Source organism: Heloderma suspectum, chromosome 6, assembly GCF_057233095.1.
Source record: "Heloderma suspectum isolate Gila_16-S chromosome 6, 16-S_ref, whole genome shotgun sequence".
Classification (NCBI taxonomy): domain Eukaryota; kingdom Metazoa; phylum Chordata; class Lepidosauria; order Squamata; family Helodermatidae; genus Heloderma; species Heloderma suspectum.
This window is the reverse complement of record NC_139463.1, coordinates 52901234-52921655: the sequence shown is the minus strand read 5'-3', so window position 1 is coordinate 52921655 and position 20422 is coordinate 52901234. Positions and strand designations below refer to the sequence as shown.

General features: G+C 47.4%; 1 protein-coding gene across 1 annotated transcript in view; it reads right to left on the bottom strand.

The window, feature by feature from the left end:
* LOC146340866 (uncharacterized) overlaps nucleotides 1-20169 on the bottom strand; it is a 34641-nt gene extending 14472 nt beyond the window's left edge. The window contains exons 1-2 of the mRNA XM_084804303.1: nucleotides 17430-20169; nucleotides 9696-9796 (exon numbers count right to left, since the gene is read on the bottom strand). Of these exons, the coding sequence (XP_084660429.1) occupies nucleotides 9776-9796; nucleotides 17430-17981 (573 nt within the window). The 5' untranslated portion in view covers nucleotides 17982-20169 and the 3' untranslated portion in view covers nucleotides 9696-9775. The remainder of the gene's footprint in view (nucleotides 1-9695; nucleotides 9797-17429) is intronic.
* Nucleotides 20170-20422: the final 253 nt, after the last annotated feature.

Here is a 20422-nt window from a genome sequence, read left to right as displayed (position 1 = left end):
GTGATTAGCATCTGAAAGAGTCATTAAGTTGTAAAAGGATTAAAGCCTTGAAAAGAATCCTTTCGTCTGTGTCTTGAGTTGGCTATTGGAGTCTACTGAAAGAGGCCGCTAGGGCGCCTCCTGACAAGTACGAATCCAAGGCAAACCATTCAACATCACAGTAATTCAAGTCTATGCCCCAACCACTGAGGCTGAAGAAGCTGAGGTGGATCGGTTCTATGAATACCTAAAACACCTTCTAGAACTAACACCCCCCAAAAATATGTCCTCTTCATCATAGGGGATTGGAATGCTAAAGTAGGAAGTCAAGAAATCACCGGGATAACAGGCAAGCATGGCCTTGGTGTACAAAATGAAGCAGGACAAAGGCTAATAGAGTTTTGCCAACAGAACACGCTGATCATAGCAAACACGCTTTTCCAACAGCACAAGAGGAGACTCTGCACATGGACATCACCAGATGGTCAATATCGAAATCAGATTGATTATGTCCTTTGCAGCCAAAGATGGAGAAGCTCTATACAGTCAGCGAAAACAAGACCTGGAGCTGACTGTGACTCAGATCATGAGCTGCTTCTTGCAAAATTTCGGCTTAAATTGAAGAACATAGGGAAAACCACTAAACCATTCAGGTATGTCCCAAATCATATCCCTTATGAATATACAGTGGAGGTGCGGAATAGATTTCAGGGATTAGACCTGATAGACAGAGTGCCTGAGGAACTATGGACAGAGGTCCGTCACATTGTTCAGGAGGCAGCAACTCAATCCATCCCAAAGAAAAAGAAATGCAAGAAAGCCAAGTGGCTGTCTGATGAGGCTTTACATGTAGCTGACGAAAGAAGGGAAGCGAAAAGCAAGGGAGAAAGGGGAAGATATATCCAACTGAATGCAGAGTTCCAGAGAATAGCAAGGAGAGACAAGAAGGCCTTCTTAAATGAACAATGCAAAGAAATCAAGGAAAACAACAGAATGGGAAAGACTAGAGATCTCTTCAAGAAAATTGGAGATCTCAAGGGAACGTTTTGTGCAAAGACGGGCATGATAAAGGACAAAGAAGGCAGGGACCTAACAGAAGCAGATGAGATTAAGAAGAGGTGGAAAGAATACACAGAAGAACTCTACAGGAAAGATCTTAATGTCCCTGATAGCCATGATAGTGCGGTCACTGAACTTGAGCTGGACATCCTAGAGCGTGAAGTCAACTGGGCCTTAGGAAGCATCACTAACAACAAAACTAGTGGAGCTGACAGTATTCTAGCTGAGCTTTTTAAAATCCTAAAAGATGATGCTGTTAAAGTGCTGCACTCAATATGCCAAGAAATTTGGAACACTCAACAGTGGCCACAAGACTGGAAAAGGTCAGTTTACATTCCAGTGGCAAAGAGTGTTCAAACTACTGTACAATTGCGCTCATTTCACATGCCAGCAAGGTGATGCTCCAAATCCTACAAGCTAGGCTTCAGCAGTATGTGAACCGAGAACTACTGGAAGTACAGTAGTTCTTTGGGTTTCGAAGAGGCAGAGGAACTAGAGACCAAATCGCCAACATTCACTGGATCATGGAGAAAGCAAGAGAATTCCAGAAAAACGTCTATTTCTGCTTCATTGACTACGCTAAAGCCTTTGTGTGGATCACAACAAAATGTGGCAAATTCTTAAAGTGATGGGAGTACCAGACCACCTTACCTGTCTCCTGAGAAACCTGTACCAGGGTCAAGAAGCAACAGTATGAACCAGACATGGAACAACCGAGTGGTTCAAAATTGGGAAAGGAGTACGACAAGGCTGCATATTGTCACCCTGCTTATTTAACTTATATGCAGAGTACATCATGAGAAACGCTGGGTTGGATGAATCACAGGTCGGAATTAAGATTGCCGGGAGAATTATCAACAACCTCAGATACGCAGACGATACCACCCTAATGGCAGAAAGCGAAGAAGATCTAAAGAGCCTCTTGCTGAGGGTGAAAGTGTAGAGTGCAAAAGCTGGTTTGAAACTCAACATTAAAAAAATGAAGATCATGGCATCTGGCCCCATCACTTCCTGGCATATAGTAGGAAGAAATGGAACCAGTGACAGATTTTATTTTCTTGGGCTCCAAGATCACCGCAGACGGTGACTGTAGCTATGAAATTAAAAGACGCTTGCTCCTTGGGGGGAAAGCTATGGCAAACCTAGACAGCATAGTAAGAAGCAGAGACATCACCTTGCCAACAAAGGTCCGTCTAATCAAAGCTATGGTTTTCCCAGTAGTAACGTATGGCTGTGAGAGCTGGACTATAAGGAAGGCTGAGCGCCGAAGAACTGATGCTTTCGAACTGTGGTGCTGGAGAAGACTCTTATGAGTTCCCTGGACTGCAGGGAGGTCAAATCAGTCAATCCTAAAGGAAATCAACCCTGACTGCTCATTGGAAGGACAGATACTGAAGCTGAAGCTCAAATATTTTGGCCACCTAATGCGAAGAGAAAAGTCCCTGGAAAAGACCCTGATGCTGGGAAAGATTGAAGGCAAAAGGAGAAGGGGACGGCAGAGGATGAGATGGCTAGATAGCATCACCGATGCAATGAATATGGACTTGAGCACGCTCCGGGAGATGATGATGATGATGATGATGATTATTATTATTATTAAATTTATTAATCACCCATCTGGCTGGTCACCCAGCCACTCTGGGCGATGTACAACATACAATAAAACAGTTTAAAACAATAAAATTCTACAATAAAAACATTTTCTAAAATACCGTAACCCACCCCAAATGCCTGCCTGTACAACCACGTTTTTAATGCACGACGGAAGCTCATTAAAGAGGGGGCATGACGGAGTTCCCTAGGGAGGGAGTTCCACAGAGTGGGGGCCACCACAGAAAAGGCCCTCTCCCTCGTCCCCCCCAGTCTAGCTCTTCTGGCTGATGGGACAGAGAGAAGGCCATCCGAGGCTGATCTTGTTAAGCGGCCTGTCTGGTGCTGCTGGAGGCACTCCTTAAGATAGGCTGGGCTGGAACCATATAGGGTTTTAAAGGTCAAAACCAACACCTTGAATTTGGCCCGGAAAACAACTGGTAACCAGTGCAACTCCTTCAGCACTGGAGTGATGTGATCTCGCCGGCGGCTGCCTTTAATCAGGCGAGCCGCCGCGTTCTGTACCAGCTGCAGTTTCCGAACCGTCTTCAAGGGTAACCCCACGTAGAGCGCATTACAGTAGTCTAAACGAGAGGAGACCAGGGCATGTACTACCGATGGGAGCAGATGGTCGGGAAGGAAGGGGCGCAGCCGCCGTATCAGATGGAGTTGATACAGCACTGTCCGGCTCACAGCTGACACCTGAGCCTCCATGGACAGCTGGGAGTCCAGAATGACCCCCAGGCTGCGGACCTGGTCTTTCAAGGGTAGCCGTACCCCATTCAACACCAGGTCAACATCCCCCAACCTCCTCTTGTCTCCCACCAAAAGTACCTCGGTCTTGTCAGGGTTCAGCTTCAGCTTATTCCTCCCCATCCAGCCACTCACCGTCTCCAGACATTTGGACAGGGATTCTACAGCCAACCTTGGTGAATATTTGAATGAGAGGTAGAGCTGCGTGTCATCCGCATATTGATGACACTGCACCCCAAACCTCCCGATGATAGCCCCCAGCGGCTTCGCATAGATGTTAAATAGCATCGGGGAGAGGATGGAACCCTGTGGCACCCCACAAGTAAGTGGCCACGGGTCCGAAACCTCCTCTCCCAGTGCTACCCTCTGGTACCTGCCGGAGAGGAAGGACCGGAACCGCCGCAATACGGTGTCTCCAATGCCCAACCCCTCCAGGCGGTCCAGGAGGATACCATGGTCAATGGTATCAAAAGCCGCTGAGAGGTCGAGGAGAACAAGGAAGGAGCATTCACCCCTATCCAGAGCCCTCCTCATATCATCTACCAAGGTGACCAAGGCCGTTTCTGTCCCCTGCCCAAGCCTGAAGCCCGACTGAAATGAGTCTAGATAATCAGTTTCTTCCAAGTGCAGGACAGTTTCTTCCAAGTGCAGGGAGAGAGCACAGGACAGGAAGGCCTGGTGTGCTATGGTCCATGGGGTCAAGAAGAGTCGGACATGACTTAACGACTGAACAACAACAACATAGGGGAAACTACTGATACAAAGCACTAGTGGGAATTTTGGAACAAGAAGCCATTTAAATCAGTCATTAAAAAAATCCAGGGAAAATACAATGAAAACGATTCATAGTTGAGAATTCACACCAATAATGCTCCATTGCATGTATAATACTGTTTCACCAACGTGCTACCAAAATTATGGGGAAATGGAATCATATTTTCACATATAGCAGTTATAAAAAGTTATTAAAGTTATTTTAAACAGTTCTGGACAAAGGTTTATGCCCAATGAAGTAAAATAATCAATCATTCTTTGTACTGTGCACCTAAAAGTGCATTATTTTCAATCTTTGATATACAGAACAAAAAGGTCCACACAAAGAACTCCTTACATTTTCATTAGTGGCTGCAGATGACTTGATAGGACCTGGTACTCTCTCATTATGTATGGGGAGAAAATAGAAAATAGTATGAAACCACCAAATACACATGGATCGAGGGAATTGTAATCAGACTGGGAGTGTCTCTACATTAAAGGAAAGTCTGGGAGCCCCCAGAGCATTTTCTTCCATCTCTGTGGCGCAATGAAAATTGGCTCACTAGACGAAGAATGCGACCAAACGTCCTTTCTCACAAGCCTTTTCATTTTTCAATGAAAAACAGTGCCATCTAGTCACTGAAAAATGGTGGTGCAACCCGTACTATCTAAATACCTCATTTAGGGCACAATCCTATGGTGATAGGCAGCCGCCTCCGAACTCGGAGGTGACCGCCTATCCAATGCAGAGCAGAAAGATGGAAGGGATCATCCCCTCCGCGCTTCAGCCACGCTGCATTTGCAGCTAGACAGCCAATTTCGGGAGAAGGAAATGGCAACCCACTCCAGTATTCTTGCCAAGAAAACCCCATGGAACGTATCACAAGGCTAAAAGAGATGACACCGGAAGATGACCATTCAACATCACAGTAATTCAAGTCTATGCCCCAACCACTGAGGCCGAAGAAGCTGAGGTTGATCGGTTCTATGAAGACCTACAACACCTTCTAGAACTAACACCAAAAAAAGATGTCCTCTTCATCATAGGGGATTGGAATGCTAAAGTAGGAAGTCAAGAAATCACCGGGATAACAGGCATTCCAGCCGAGCTATTTAAAATCCTAAAAGATGATGCTGTTAAAGTGCTGCATTCAATATGCCAACAAATCTGGAACACTCAACAGTGGCCACAAGACTGGAAAAGGTCAGTTTACATTCCAATTCCAAAGAAGGGCAATGCCAAAGAGTGTTCAAACTACCGCACAATTGCGCTCATTTCACATGCCAGCAAGGTGATGCTCAAAATCCTACAAGCTAGGCTTCAGCAGTATGCGAACCGAGAACTACCGGAAGTACAAGCTGGGTTTCGAAGAGGCAGAGGAACTAGAGATCAAATCGCCAACATTCGCTGCATCATGGAGAAAGCAAGAGAATTCCAGAAAAACGTCTATTTCTGCTTCATTGACTACGCTAAAGCCTTTGATTGTGTGGATCACAACAAACTGTGGCAAATTCTGAAAGTGATGGGAGTACCAGACCACCTTACCTGTCTCCTGAGAAACCTGTATGAGGGTCAAGAAGCAACAGTAAGAACCAGAGATGGAACAACCGATTGGTTCAAAATTGGGAAAGGAGTACGACAAGGCTGCATATTGTCACCCTGCTTATTTAACTTATATGCAGAGTACATCATGAGAAATGCCGGGTTGGATGAATCAGAGGTCGGAATTAAGATTGCTGGGAGAATTATCAACAACCTCCGATATGCAGACGATACCACCCTAATGGCAGAAAGCGAAGAGGATCTAAAGAGCCTCTTGTTGAGGGTGAAAGAGGAGAGTGCAAAAGCTGGGTTGAAACTCAACATTAAAAAAACGAAGATCATGGCATCTGGCCCCATCACTTCCTGGCATATAGAAGGGGAAGAAATGGAAGCAGTGACAGATTTTACTTTCTTGGGCTCCAAGATCACCGCAGACGGTGACTGTAGCCATGAAATTAAAAGACGCTTGCTCCTTGGGAGGAAAGCTATGGCCAACCTAGACAGCATAGTAAGAAGCAGAGACATCACCTTGCCGACAAAGGTCCGTCTAATCAAAGCTATGGTTTTCCCAGTAGCAACGTATGGCTGTGAGAGCTGGACTATAAGGAAGGCTGAGCGCCGAAGAATTGATGCTTTCGAACTGTGGTGCTGGAGAAGACTCTTACGAGTCCCCTGGACTGCAAGGAGGTCAAATCAGTCCATCCTAAAGGAAATCAACCCTGAGTGCTCATTGGAAGGACAGATAATGAAGCTGAAGCTCCAATATTTTGGCCACCTAATGCGAAGAGAAAACTCCCTGGAAAAGACCCTGATGCTGGGAAAGACTGAAGGCAAAAGGAGAAGGGGACGGCAGAGGATGAGATGGCTAGATAGCATCACGGATGCAATGAATATGAACTTGAGCACGCTCCGGGAGAGAGCGCAGGACAGGAAGGCCTGGCGTGCTATGGTCCATGGGGTCACGAAGAGTCGGACACGACTGAACGACTGAACAACAACAACAAGCCATGGGAAGGCAGAGCGGGGGAAGTGGCTGCCAGACAACATGTTGGATGTGTCGTACCGGCATTTCCGCCTTCCCCTCCCTGGAACACCCCCCAGAATGCCCCGTTTTCACCACTCCACACTCCTCTTCTGAGCGCAGAGTGTGGGGCCATTCCGAGCTGCCTGCGAGTCAGCGCGGGAGGGGGGGAAGGTCAGTTCTCTGGGAACCGACCTTAGAGTGTGGGCTCCGAGGCCAGTTCCCAGAAACCGACATATCCTATGGCCATCTAGCCGCTGACTAGCAGCCATAGGATTGCTCCCTTAAACTGGTTTTTTTTTTAACTGCACTTTTTGCCAGGGATAGCGCAGGAGGGGTCCTGAATGATGATGGTGTCATGTAATGGACCCACAAACTTCTGTTGATGGCCAGTCATGAGTGCACTATAAATACCTCGTGTAACGACAGCCCTAATATGAACTTAAAGCCATTGCATAATAATGGTGCTGCTCCCCAAAATGATATGAACCTTTGACAATTGCTGCTGTATTTTGTCCCCTTTTAATGTTGTTTCTGGTTGTAATCAATTGTTTGGAAAACAATAAAAATATTTTAAAATAAAATAGCTGGTTGGTCTGTCTGTTTGGGGGGGTGGGCGGGGGGGAACAACATCTCTCCAGCAAACCTTGCAAAGCCCAAGCAACGTTATGCTCTCTGAGTGCTTCTACACTAGCTATTTTCTCTGGAATTGGTATTATTCAGCCGGTCCATTTTTATAGAGAATCCAGAAGATGCTGCTGCCAATTCTAGTGTTTTCTGTGTTTCTTCCCACCTTTTTTCAGTCCTAATTTGTGGTGACTTTTACAAACCTAAATCGCAATTGCAGTAACAGTCTGCCCTAATGTGCACTACCAAAAAGGGCAAAAAGGAAGAACCTGGGAACTACAGACCAGTCAGTCTGACATCAATCCCTGGGAAAATTATGGAGCAGATGATAAAGCAATCCATCTGGAAGCACCTTGACAACAATGCAGTGATTACTCGAAGCCAACATGGATTTGTCAAGAACAAATCCTGCCAGACGAATCTGATCTCATTTTTTTTTTAATCAGATAATCTCCCTTGTGGACTGTGGGAATGCTGAGGACATAATATACCTCGACTTCAGCAAAGCATTCGACAAAGTGCCCCATGATATCCTGATGAGCAAACTAGCTCAAGGTGGGCTAGGTTAAACAACTATCAGGTGGATCCACGGTTGGCTACAGAATTGGGCTCAAAGAGCACTGATATGGGAACTTCCCAAACTGGGGAGAGGTAATGAGTGGGGTACCGCAGGGCTCAGTCCTGGGCCCAGTGCTCTTCCACATTTGTATTAATGACTTGGAGGAGGAGGGGCAGGAAATGCTGATCAAATTTGCAGATGACACAAAATTGGGCGGGATAGCTAATACCTTGAAGACAGAAACAACATTCAAAGTGATCTTGATAGGCTGGAGCGCTCGACAGAAAACAACAGAATGACATTTAATAGGGATAAATGCCAAGTGCTGCACATAGGAAAAAGAAACCAAATGCAGAGTTACAAGATGGGGGATACTTGGCTCAACAATACTACAAGCGAGAAGGATCTTGGAATTGTTGTCGATCACAAGCTGGAAATGAGCCAACAGTGGGATGTGGCTGCAAAAAAGGCCAATGTTATTTTGGGCTGCATTAATAGACGCATAGCTTCCAAATCCCGGGAAGTACTAGTTCCCCTCTTCTCAGCACTGGTTAGGCCTCATCTGGAGGATTGTATCTAGTTCTGGGCACCGCACCTTAAGAAAGATGCAGAGAAACTGGAGAGGTGTTGGAGGAGGGCAACAAAGAAGATCAGGGGACTGGAAACAAAGCCCTGTGAGGAGAGACTGAAAGAACTGGGCATGTTTAGCCTTGAGAAGAGAAGACTGAGGGGAGACATGATAGCGCTCTTCAAGCACTTGAAAGGTTGTCACAGAGAGGAAGGCCAGGATCTCTTCTCCATCATCCCAGAGTGCAGGACACAGAATAATGGGCTCAAGTAACAGGAAGCCAGATTCTGTCTGAACATCAGGAAAAACCTCCTGACTGTTAGAGCAATACAACAATGGAACCCGTTCCCTAGGGAAGTAGTGGGCTCTCCCACACTGGAGGCATTCAAGACGAGGCTGGACAGCCATCTGGGTGGTTTACAGAAGTTAAAACATTAAATACAATATCAAAAGTTTAAAAGCCATTCACAAAAAAGCACATAAAAGCACACAGACAATATACACAAACAACATTGAACTAAAAACAACATTGAACTATCAGTCATAACTAAAGGCACATCCAGGACCGATTAAAACTCATCACGTGCTGCCAAATGCCTAGTGTTGACACCAGGCGGACCTCATCAGGGAGCTTGTTCCACAGGGAGGCAACCACTGAGAAGGCCCTCGCCCTCGTTGCTGCCTTCTGAACATCCCTTGGAGGAGGCACCTGGAGGAGGGCCTTAGATGCTGAACATAGTATACGGGTAGGTTTGTTTCAGGAGAGTCATGCCGTTGGGTATTGTGGTCCCAAGCCATATAGGGCTTTATAGGTTATAACCAGCACCTTGAATTGAGCTGTGAAGCATATAGGCAGCCAGTGCAAGTGGGCCAGAGTCAGTCTTATATGTTTGGACCTTCTGGTCCCTGTTAGCAATCTGGCCGCTGCATTTTGCACAAGCTGCAGCTTCCAAACTGTCTTCAAAGGCAGCCCCACGTAGAGTGCATTGCAGTAATCTAACTTGGAGATTACCAGAGCATAGACAATCAAAGCCAGGTTATCCCTGTCCAGATAGGGGCGTAGCTAGGCCACCAACCGAAGCTGGTAGAAGGCACTCCGTGCCACTGAGGCCACCTGAGCCTCAAGTGACAAAGATGGTTCCAGGAGGACCCCCAAGCTATGGACCTGCTCCTTCAGGGGGAGTGCAACCCCATCCAGAACAGGTTGAACACCCCCTATCCAGTCAGCAGAACCACCCACCAACAGCATCTCAGTCTTCTCTGGATTGAGTTTCAGTTTAGTAGCCCTCATCTAGTCCATTGTTGTAGACAGGCACTGATTCAGCACATCCACAGCCTCACCTGAAGAAGATGAAAAGGAGAAACAGAGCTGCATGTCATCAGCATACTAATAACAACGCACTCCAAAACCCTGGATAACTGCACTCAGTGGTTTCATGTAGATGTTGAACAGCATGGGGGACAAAACTGGCCCCTGTGGAACCCCATATTGGAGAAACCATAGGGCCAAGCAGTGTTCCCCAAGCACCACCTTTGGAGGTGACCCTCCAACTAGGAGCGAAACCACTGCAATGCAGTGCCTCCCACTCCCAGCTCAGAGAGCTGTCCCAGAAGGATACCATGGTCGATAGTATCAAAAGCCACCGAGAGATCAAGGAGAATCAACAGGTTCATATTACCCTTATCTTTCTCCTGACATAGGGCATCATACAAGGCAACCAAGACTGTTTCTCTGCCAAAACCTGGCCTGAACCCCAATTGAAATGGATCGAGATAATCGGTCTCACTCAAGAGTGCCTGGAGCTGGTTGGTTGGCAACCACTTGCTCAAGGACCTTGCCCAGGAATGGAACATTTGCAACTGGCCTATAATTATTAAGGTTTTCCAGGTCTAGGGAGGATTTCTTCAGGAGTGGTCTCACCACTGCCTCTTTCAGGGAGCCCAGAACCACTCCCTCTCACAAGGAAGCATTAATCACCTCCCTATTCCAGTCAGCTGGTTTTTATTAGCCAAGAAGGGCAAAGATCTAATATGGAAGTGGCTGCACAAACCTGTCCAAGCACCTTGTCCATGTCCTCAAGCTGTACCAACTGAAACTCATCCAAGAAAACTGGACAAGACTGTGCTCTGGATACCTCACTAGATTCACCTGCGGTAATACTGGAGTCTAAGTCCTGGTGGATGCAAGAGATTTTATTCTGGAAGTGCCTAGCCAGTGCATTACAGCAGGCTGCAGATGGTTCCATAGTGTCTTTAGGGCCAGGACGTAAAAGGGCCAGGACAAGCCTAAAAAGCTCAGCTGGGTGGCATATGGACGATTGAACAGAGGCAGTGAAATATTTTTTCCTTGCCATTCTCACTGCCTTTGAATATACCTGGCCATAGGCACACACCAGAGTGTGATTGCATCCACTAGGAGTTTTTCTCCACCTGCACTCAAGCCGTCTCCTATTTTGTTTCATCACTCTCAGCTCCAGGGCATACCACGGAGCCATACGAGCTCTGCTCTGGAGAGGGCACTCAGAAGCGATCGTGTCAACTGCCCGGGCTATTTCTGCATTCCACAGGTTGACCAAGGCTTTGACAGGAGCGCCAGCCGTATCAGCCAGAAACACCCCCCCCCGCCCTCTGGAAACCATCTGGATCCATTAGCCTCTGGGGGCGGACCATCTTAATAGGTCCCCCACCCTTGCAGAGGGGGAAAGCTGCTGTAAGTCTAAACCTCAGCAGACAGTGAACTAACCATGACAAAGGGACTGATGCAAAGTCCCTCACCTTCAGATCACCATCTCCATGTCCAGTTGAGAAAACCAGGCCTAGAGTATGCCCCGCTTCATGTGTTGGGCCAATGACATGTTGGGACAGTCCCATGGTTGTCATGGAGGCCATGCAATCCTGAGCAGCCCCAGACAAGGTGCCCTCAATGAGAAGGTTGACATCCCCCAGAACCAACAGTCTGGGGGATCGTAACAGTGCACCCGAGACCACCTCTGTCAGCTCAGATAGGGAGTCTGTTGAGCAGCGGGGTGGGCGGTACACAACAGAATCCCTAATCAGTCCCACTGACCCAATACAAGGTACAAACGCTCCAGACCAGTAGTCACATGGACAGGGAGACTGCAGAGGGAGATGGAACTCCTATAGACCACAGCAACACCCCCTCCCTGGCCTTCCCTGATGCTGGTCCAAGTACCCCGGTGGGCACTGCTGGGAGGGACTGACTCCTCCATGCTTACCCACCCAGGTCTCGGTTATACATGCCAGATCGGCCGCCTCATCCGCTATTAAGTCATGGGGGGGGGGGCTTATTCTGAACCAATCTGGCATTTAAAAGCAGTGTCTGGAGACCAGAGGGCAGGCTGATAGGGCAAGCACCAAACCTGTGGATGCAGGGAGGACTGGAACACAGCACGGCCATTAACTATCTGTGACAGTTTTGGATTATGAAATATTTCCTTTTAGAATTTAAGATAAGGTGTTTATATATTGTTACCAAGCCTTTACTCCCCGCAAATGATTTCTAAAAACTATGTAAGAAGCCTTTTATAGAAAGCTTAAGAGATGTGAAATGTCTGGAAATAATGAAGCCATGGGGGAAAATGCTTTTTTAATTCTCCCTGTGAGATTCTCAGCATGGTTATTTCTTCCATTTCTTCATTAAAATTATTGATCCAGTGTATCTTCTACTGATAAACATTTTGGGATGCTCCAAGTTGTGCTCAGTTTCCCAGCATGTGAATAGTGTCACTATATCATAATATGGAAGATAATGTACATTCTTAACAGTTTGGGTTTTGTTCTACAGAGTCCTGTGTTTCTGGTCTTGTCTTCCTTTGCTTCCAGTTCTTCCTGCTTCTTCTTACTTCTAGGATGATTCAGATATTTCAGGGTCTACTTGCTGAAGTTCCCACTGGTCAGACAAACTAGGAACCTAAAATATGTTATGGTTTGCTCAGAAATTGTAATATACCAAACAGAAATGTTTGGTATATTACATTTTTAAAGTATAGTTTATTCAGACAATTACAAATTTACTAACTGTGTTCACTTTTTAAAGTTTTCAAATATAACGATAATTTTATAAGCAAACCAAGTTATACATAAAATAACATAATAATATGAACATAAAGGTTACTTTACATTCCTAAAGTGGCTTTCCTCAACCTGGTGCCCCGCAGATGTTTTGGACTACAATGCCCAGCATTCCTGACCAGTGGCCATCCTGGCTTAGGCTGATAGGAGCTGAAGTCCAAAATATCTGGAGAGCACCAGGTTGGGGAAGTCTGTCTTAAAGTCTTAAAGTGACTTTAGATCTGTACAGAGTACTTAAAAAAAATAAGTATTGCTTATTTCTCAATTTTTCCCAACATTTCCATTTTTCTCCAAAAAGCAGGGAAAAAACATTTTTCCCCATAGCTTCAAAATTTCCTGAAAATTTACATCTCTGGATGGAGGTTTAGTGCATTTGGCCTGAGGTAAAATAAGTCCTTAGGGGCTTGTAACAGCAACAGTGTTTCTTGAGCCCTAAAGAATTGTCACTACGCAGAAACCCCCGAAGTAAATATTAGTAATCCCATATGTACAAAATATCCCTTTAGTAGATTACTTGTTTAATAGGTCATCTTGTCTCTAATGGTGGTATTCATCTCATGCCTAAGCCTCTTTTACCAACAACTAGGAGTTTTTAAGGTATTCTAACAGAATTGGTGGAAGCAGAAAAGGCAGCTTATGAAACTCTGAGTTATAGTGGTTTTACAGGTGTCATCTCACATAATAAATCAACCCATGATACACTGTGGAGTTTTAATTTTATTTGTCAGTATTTCACAAAGAAAATGAATAGTTGTATAAAGGCTTACTAAGACTCCATCTTGCTGCTGCATGTTTTGAGGTTGTGACCCACTGGAAAACAGGAGATGGAGGGGCTGTTCACACAACATGCTAACCCACATTCAGTGGTTGAGTGTGGGTTGTTTTGAACCGTCATTTGTTGAACCATGGGTTATTGTGAATGCAGCCAGAGTGGCTTGTTAATCATGCAGTGTGGCTTATTTTCTCGAACAAGCCACCTTGAGAACCTATGGTTTGTTGTTGGGTTCTTCAGGGTGGTTAACAAGCCTCGAGTAATAAAGGAACTGGCAGAAGAGCTCACAGAACCGCTGTCTATTCTCTTTGAGCAATCATGGAGGACGGGTGAAGTGCCAGAGGACTGGAGGAGGGCTAATCATAGAATCATAGAATAGTAGGGTTGGAAGGGGCCTACAAGGCCATCAAGTCCAACCCCCTGGTCAATGCAGGAATCCAACTCAATGCAGGAATAATGTTGTCCCTATCTTCCAAAAGGGCAAAAAGGAGGAACCTGGGAACTACAGACCAGTCAGTCTGACATCAATCCCTGGGGAAATTCTGGAGCAGATGATAAAGCAATCCATCTGGAAGCACCTTGAAAGCAATGCAGTGATTACTCGAAGCCAACATGGATTTGTCAAGAACAAATCCTGTCAGACAAATCTGATCTCAGTTTTTGATCAGGTCACTTCCCCTGTGGACTGTGGGAATGCTGTGAGCTAGATGAAACAACTCTCAGGTGGATCCACAGTTGGCTACAGAATCGGACTCAAAGAGTGCTTATCAGTGGGATCTTCTCAAACTGGGGAGAGGTAACGAGTGGGGTACCGCAGGGCTCAGTCCTGGGCCCAGTGCTCTTCCACATTTGTATTAATGACTTGGAGGAGGAGGGGCAGGGAATGCTGATCAAATGTGCAGATGACACCAAATTGGGCGGGATAGCTAATACTTTGGAAGACAGAAACAACACTCAAAGTGATCTTGACTGGCTGGAGCACTGGGTAGAAAACAATAGAATGCAATTTAATAGGGATAAATGCCAAGTTCTCCACCTAGGAAAAAGAAACCAAATGCACAGTTACAAAATGGGCTCAACAATACTACAAGCAAGGAGGATCTTGGAATTGTTGTTGATCACAAGCTGAATATGAACCAACAATGTGATGTGGTTTCAAAAAAGGCAAATGCTATTTTGGGCTTCATTAATAGAAGTATAGCTTCCAAATCCCGGGAAGTACTATTTCCCCTCTACTCAGCACTGGTTAGGCCTCATCTGGACTACTGTATCCAGTTCTATGTCCAGTGATCAGGAAACAAAGCCCTATGAGGAGAGACTGAAAGAACTGGGCATGTTTAGCTTTGAGAAGAGAAGGCTGAGGGGAGATAGGATAGGGCCCTTCAAATATTTGAAAGGTTGTCACAGGGAGGAAGACCAGGATCTCTTCTTGATCATCCCAGAGTGCAGGACACGGAATAATGGGCACAAGTCACAGGAAGCCAGATTCCGGCTGAACATCAGGAAAAACGTCCTGTCAGAACAATATGACAATGGAACCAATGACCTAGGGAGGTGGTGGGCTCTCCCACACTGGAGGCATTCAAGAGTCTTCAAGACAAGGCTGGACAGCCATCTGTCAGGGATGCTCCAACTTGGATTCCTGCATTGAGCAGGGGGTTGGACTCGATGGTCCTGTAGGCCCCTTCCATCCCTACTATTCTATGATTCTAAGCTGCACTGCATGAATTCACCATGTTGGCTGAATTCAGATAACACAATAACCCACCTTGTGAAAAAACATGTGTGGCATTCAGATAATATGCTAACTCACAGTTCAACAAACAACCCACAGTTCAAAACACTGAGTGTGGGTTGGCGTGTTGTGTGAACAGTCAGTCTCTCAGAAAAGTGATTCATTGACCAGATCTGATCAATTGCATTGTCTGAGAAATTAACACATAATCGGAAATTCCTAAAAGGGATAGAAGCACATGACATTTTTACAACTACTTGACTTCCCTTCATTATGTATATCAATGGGAACATTGAAGGTGGGGGACCACTACCTGCTCAACTCAAAATCTGGAGAGACCCTTTTGGAAATTTACTGGATGTCAGATGCTCTCAGTTATTCTCTCTGCTGTGTTGCTTACTTACTTGTTCTGTAAAGTCTCTGAGGATTTTTTTTTTTACTGAAAATTAGTTGCAGGTTTTAAAAAAGTTCATTTAATTGGAGAAGTGGGGGCACTTCATATTCTTTTCCAGAAGTACACTTGAATTTTTCTTTTCTTTTCAGATGCAACATTTCATAAGGAAAACCCTCAGAAAGATTTGTAGGTTACTTGTGAAGTGCCAGCATCAGTGGCTGCCACTGTCCTTGGGATTTTTGTCCTTGGGACAAAAATCAATGTTTGTGATTGTTAGGCTGTTTTCCCCCTTCTACCAGTTGTTCCTCAATCCAGCCTATGGACAAGGAAGTCTGGGACTGGTAGATCCTGAGAGAGCATGTAACATAGGGAAGCACAAATATATTTTATCTCTCTCAAACTACAGGTACTGGTTTAAGAGCACAAGCACATACTCCCTTTCTAGGGAAGGGCCTGGGCCAGCAACACACTGTTCAGAATGTTGCTTGCCCTGCTTTAACACTGCTTCTGATTGGCTCCAGGAAACCTCACAAGATCTGAACATTAGGTACAGAGATACATGCAAATAGCTTTCCATAAATACCCTTCTCTATTAGCCTCCATTTTTTTTCTTACAGTAACGTGGTTGCAGCTTGGGCTCCCCTCTTCAAGATCTCTGGGCCTCAAAAAATTGTACCCTCCCTCCCACATACTTGGGCCATGATTGGAGAAAAAAAGCGAGGACAAACTGGGGGCACAGGACAGTGGTAACTGTGTCAGTTTATAGCAATGTGTATTTGAACAAATCAGGTGAAAGCTGATTTGTAGACCAAGCCTGGTTCTGCATCCACTATGTCCATGAAAAGTGTCATGGCCTTGAGTGACATTATAGGACAGTCCTCCAGCATGTGGCTTTTCCCCACGTCTCCCCTCAAAAGACTAGAGGAAAAAAATGAAGGCTGCATCTCTGACTCTCACTCTCTCCAAATGAAGGCTGGCTGGCCCTTCCCCAGCCCTTCCCAGTTTCATACATGTTTCTACTGCATTAACTCCCCATGTTTCCCCACACTGGTTGGATCTGAAATGACTGTCATTGGCTGCAGGCTGGAATACGGCACACTGGGGCTGCATCCACCAGAGGAGCCCCTTGACAGCTGCTAAAAGGAGACCTTCCAGGATGACAGTTCTTTAGTGCAAAAAACATTTGAGCGTTACTCCTTTGTTGCAGGGATCCAGACATCTTTTGTCAAGGTGCGACTTTTGTTGGAAGGAAACTGCATTTCCCCAGCAGTCAAAATTCAATTACACAGTGCAGTCAACTACCCACCCCCATTGTCTTCATGAGTGCCGGGTAGACTGTGGTTGTGGAGGTGCCACAGTCACCAATTGGGTATGCTCGTTAATCGCTAGAGTTGCCAGCTTAACCGCACCCCCCCCCCCCCGCTTCTCTGCCTGTAATAGCAGCATTGCATGCACGGAAATTTGCAGGCAAAGCATTTCCTATCACTTATTTCCACGACAGGAAAAGATTCATCTGCTCAATGGCTACAAGTCACAAGTTTCATTAGTGTTTCCATTGTGTACAACAGGGGTGGGCAGAAGGTAGATCTGCGTGTCTAGGTGATTCGCAATCACAGTAGATCACCAAGGATTTTTGATTCCCAATTGTTTAACAAATAGCAACAACAAAATGACTCCCTGTCCCACAGAAATATATACTGTTCAAATTAAAAGCACTTGGGATAATCAGGAATGGATTTGTTTGTGGAAGGATTGTGAGCTCGGTTTGATTCTGGTACTCAGAACAAATTCCTGGGCTCAGAATTATTTCATTCTAGGTGTGTATCCTTCGCACCAGGGTCCAGCTGGCGGATCTCAGGGTCCTAATAAAAAAACAAACAAGGCAGAGCTCACAGGCCGGCAACCCGACCACACCAGCGGTGGGGCACAGGAGCAGGAACAGTTTGTTAAGAAGTAAAGAGTAGGTGTGGAGATGCCTTACATGGGCTTGGACCGCCTGTCCATCACGTCTGGGGTCTGCTGTAGCTCTCGCAGAGACCCTGCTCTCCTGGAGGTTCTGGGTCGGGGTCCCTCTGGGATCGCTCAGCCACGCGTCCCCTCTAAATGCGGGGCAGGGGTCCCGCCCCGGGGCCACACCCCGCCCCTCACCGCTAGTCCTGGTCATACCACTCAGGACCGGCACGACCCTCCCGCCCCGCACCACGTCGTGCGTTTTAAAGTATTGTACTTTAAGGCGCGCCCCGCCGCGTCCTTCGGCGGCCGGCCCGCCCTCCGCGCCGTTTCGCCAGGGGGCGGCGGGGCAGCGCGGCCTCCGGGGCGTGTCGCGCGCCTCCGGCGTTCCCCGCCCGCGGGCCTCCGCCGGAACAGCCGCTCGCTCCCCGCAGGCGCCGCCGCGCGGCAGAGCGGCACCCGGCAGGCGCAGCTCGCCCCCCACGGCGGAGACGAGGCCGCGGGGGCGCCTCCGCTCCGCGGCTGGACTCCTGCCTGCCGTGGCGGCTGCCGCGGGACGGGGGCGCCCCGCTCTGCCGGGCATGCGGAGTGCGCGGGGCGCGCAGGCGCGTCGCCGCTCCGCCCCGGCGAGCAGCCCGCCGAAGCGAAGCGCCGGCCGCCTACGCCCCCGGCCGAAACAGGGCGGGTGGGCGGGTGCCGCGCCTCCTCCCGCGCTCCCGACGTGCGGCTCTCCACCGCTCCGGCGAGGCAGGGCGGGCGGGCGGCCCGGGCCCAAGGCGCGCCGGCCCTCGGAGGCTCCCCGGGAGTCGGGGCCGCGAGGCAGGGAAGGCGCCTCGCGCTCCGCGGCCGTGCTGGGCGCTCCGGGGCGCGAAACGCTTCGGCGCCTGCATCGCCACGTAGCGACGCCGCAGGCTCAGCGGGCTCCGGGGCCCTCGGGCGCCCGAGGTGCGCGGGGAGCGGCGGCGCCAGCAGCGCTTGTACAGCACCGTTGCGAGCCTGCGCGTCTGCGCCAGCAGCGAGTCCCGGGGCGGGGCCGCAGCCGCCCTGCCTTCCGCACGGAGGGCCTTGCCGCGTTGTCTGTTACGGCCTTAGCTGCTGTGAACTGCGCGGGGAGCCTCGGCGGCTGAGCAGTGCGTGGATGCAGTACGTGTTACCCCAGTTGTCGACCTTCCCCAGCCCACCGTATGCTTTGGAGCCCAACTCCCGGGCCACCGTATGCCACGCCGGCTGAGGATGGCGAGGCAGAGTCCCAAACATCGACGGGCAGCAGGCGGGGGAGGCTGCTCTGTATCCATTGGCACCACCCAAATACCTTTCCTTGAGGCTGCTGTAGAGATGTGAAGGCCTGGGGAAAAAACTGAAACATTCAGAAAAAACGAGTTTCCATTCTTTTCTGAGGACGGTTTTTTTTCCTGAAAAATTTGAAAAATTGAACAGCTTCAGATTATGAAATGTTTTCTTTTAGAATTGAGGACAAAGTATTTATATATTGTTGGATCGCTGCCTTGTTGTGGCGAAGGGGCTTGCATAACTCAGTGAAGCCATAAGCTATGCCGTGCAGGGCCACCCAAGACGGACAGGTCATGGCAGAGAGTTCTGACAAAATGTGGTCCACTGGAGAAGGAAATGGCAACCCACTCCAGTATTCTTGCCAAGAAAACCCCATGGAACGTATCACAAGGCTAAAAGATGACGCCGGAAGATGAGCCCCTCAGGTCGGAAGGTGTCCAATATACTACTGGGGAAGAGCAGAAGGTATTTCCAAGTAGCGCCAGAAAGAGTGAAGCGGCTGGGCCAAAGCCGAAAGGACACTCAGCTGTGGATGTGTCTGGTGGTGAAAAGAAAATCCGATGCTGTAAAGAACAATATTGTTTCGGAACCTGGAATGTCAGATCAATGAATCAAGGTAAGCTAGAGATGGCCAAACATGAGGTGGCAAGATTGAACATCGACATCTTGGGACTCAGCGAACTAAAATGGACAGGCATGGGCGAATTTAATTCAGGTGACCATCATATCTACTACTGTGGGCAAGAATCCCTTAGAAGAAATGGAGTAGCACTCATAGTCAACAAAAGGGTGGGAAAAGCAGGACTGGGGTACAATCTTAAAAATGATAGAATGATCTCAGTACGAATCCAAGGCAAACCATTCAACATCACAGTAATTCAAGTCTATGCCCCAACCACTGATGCTGAAGAAGCTGAGGTTGATCGGTTCTGTGAAGACCTACAACACCTTCTAGAACTAACACCAAAAAAAGATGTCCTCTTCATCATAGGGGATTGGAATGCTAAAGTAGGAAGTCAAGAAATCACTGGGATAACAGGCAAGCATGGCCTCGGTGTACAAAATGAAGCAGGACAAAAGCTAATAGAGTTTTGCCAAGAGAACACGCTGATCATAGCAAACACTCTTTTCCAACAGCACAAGTGGCGACTCTACACATGGACATCACCAGATGGTCAATATCGAAATCAGATTGATTATGTCCTTTGCAGCCAAAGATGGAGAAGCTCCATACAGTCAGTCAAAACAAGACCTGGAGCTGACTGTGGCTCAGATCATGAGCTGCTTCTTGCAAAATTTCAGCTGAAATTGAAGAACGTCGGGAAAACCACTAAACCATTCTGGTATGACCTAAATCATATCCCTCATGAATATACAGTGGAGGTGAGGAATAGATTTAAGGGATTAGACCTGATAGACAGAGTGCCTGAGGAACTATGGACGGAGGTCCGTAACATTGTTCAGGAGGCAGCAACGAAATCCATCCCAAAGAAAAAGAAATGCAAGAAAGCCAAGTGGCTGTCTCATGAGGCTTTACAAGTAGCTGACGAAGGGAAGTGAAAAGCAAGGGAGAAAGGGGAAGATATATCCAACTGAATGCAGAGTTCCAGAGAATAGCAAGGAGAGACAAGGCGGCCTTCTTAAATGAACAATGCAAAGAAATCGAGGAAAATAACAGAATGGGAAAGACTAGAGATCTCTTCAAGAAAATTGGAGATCTCAAGGGAACGTTTT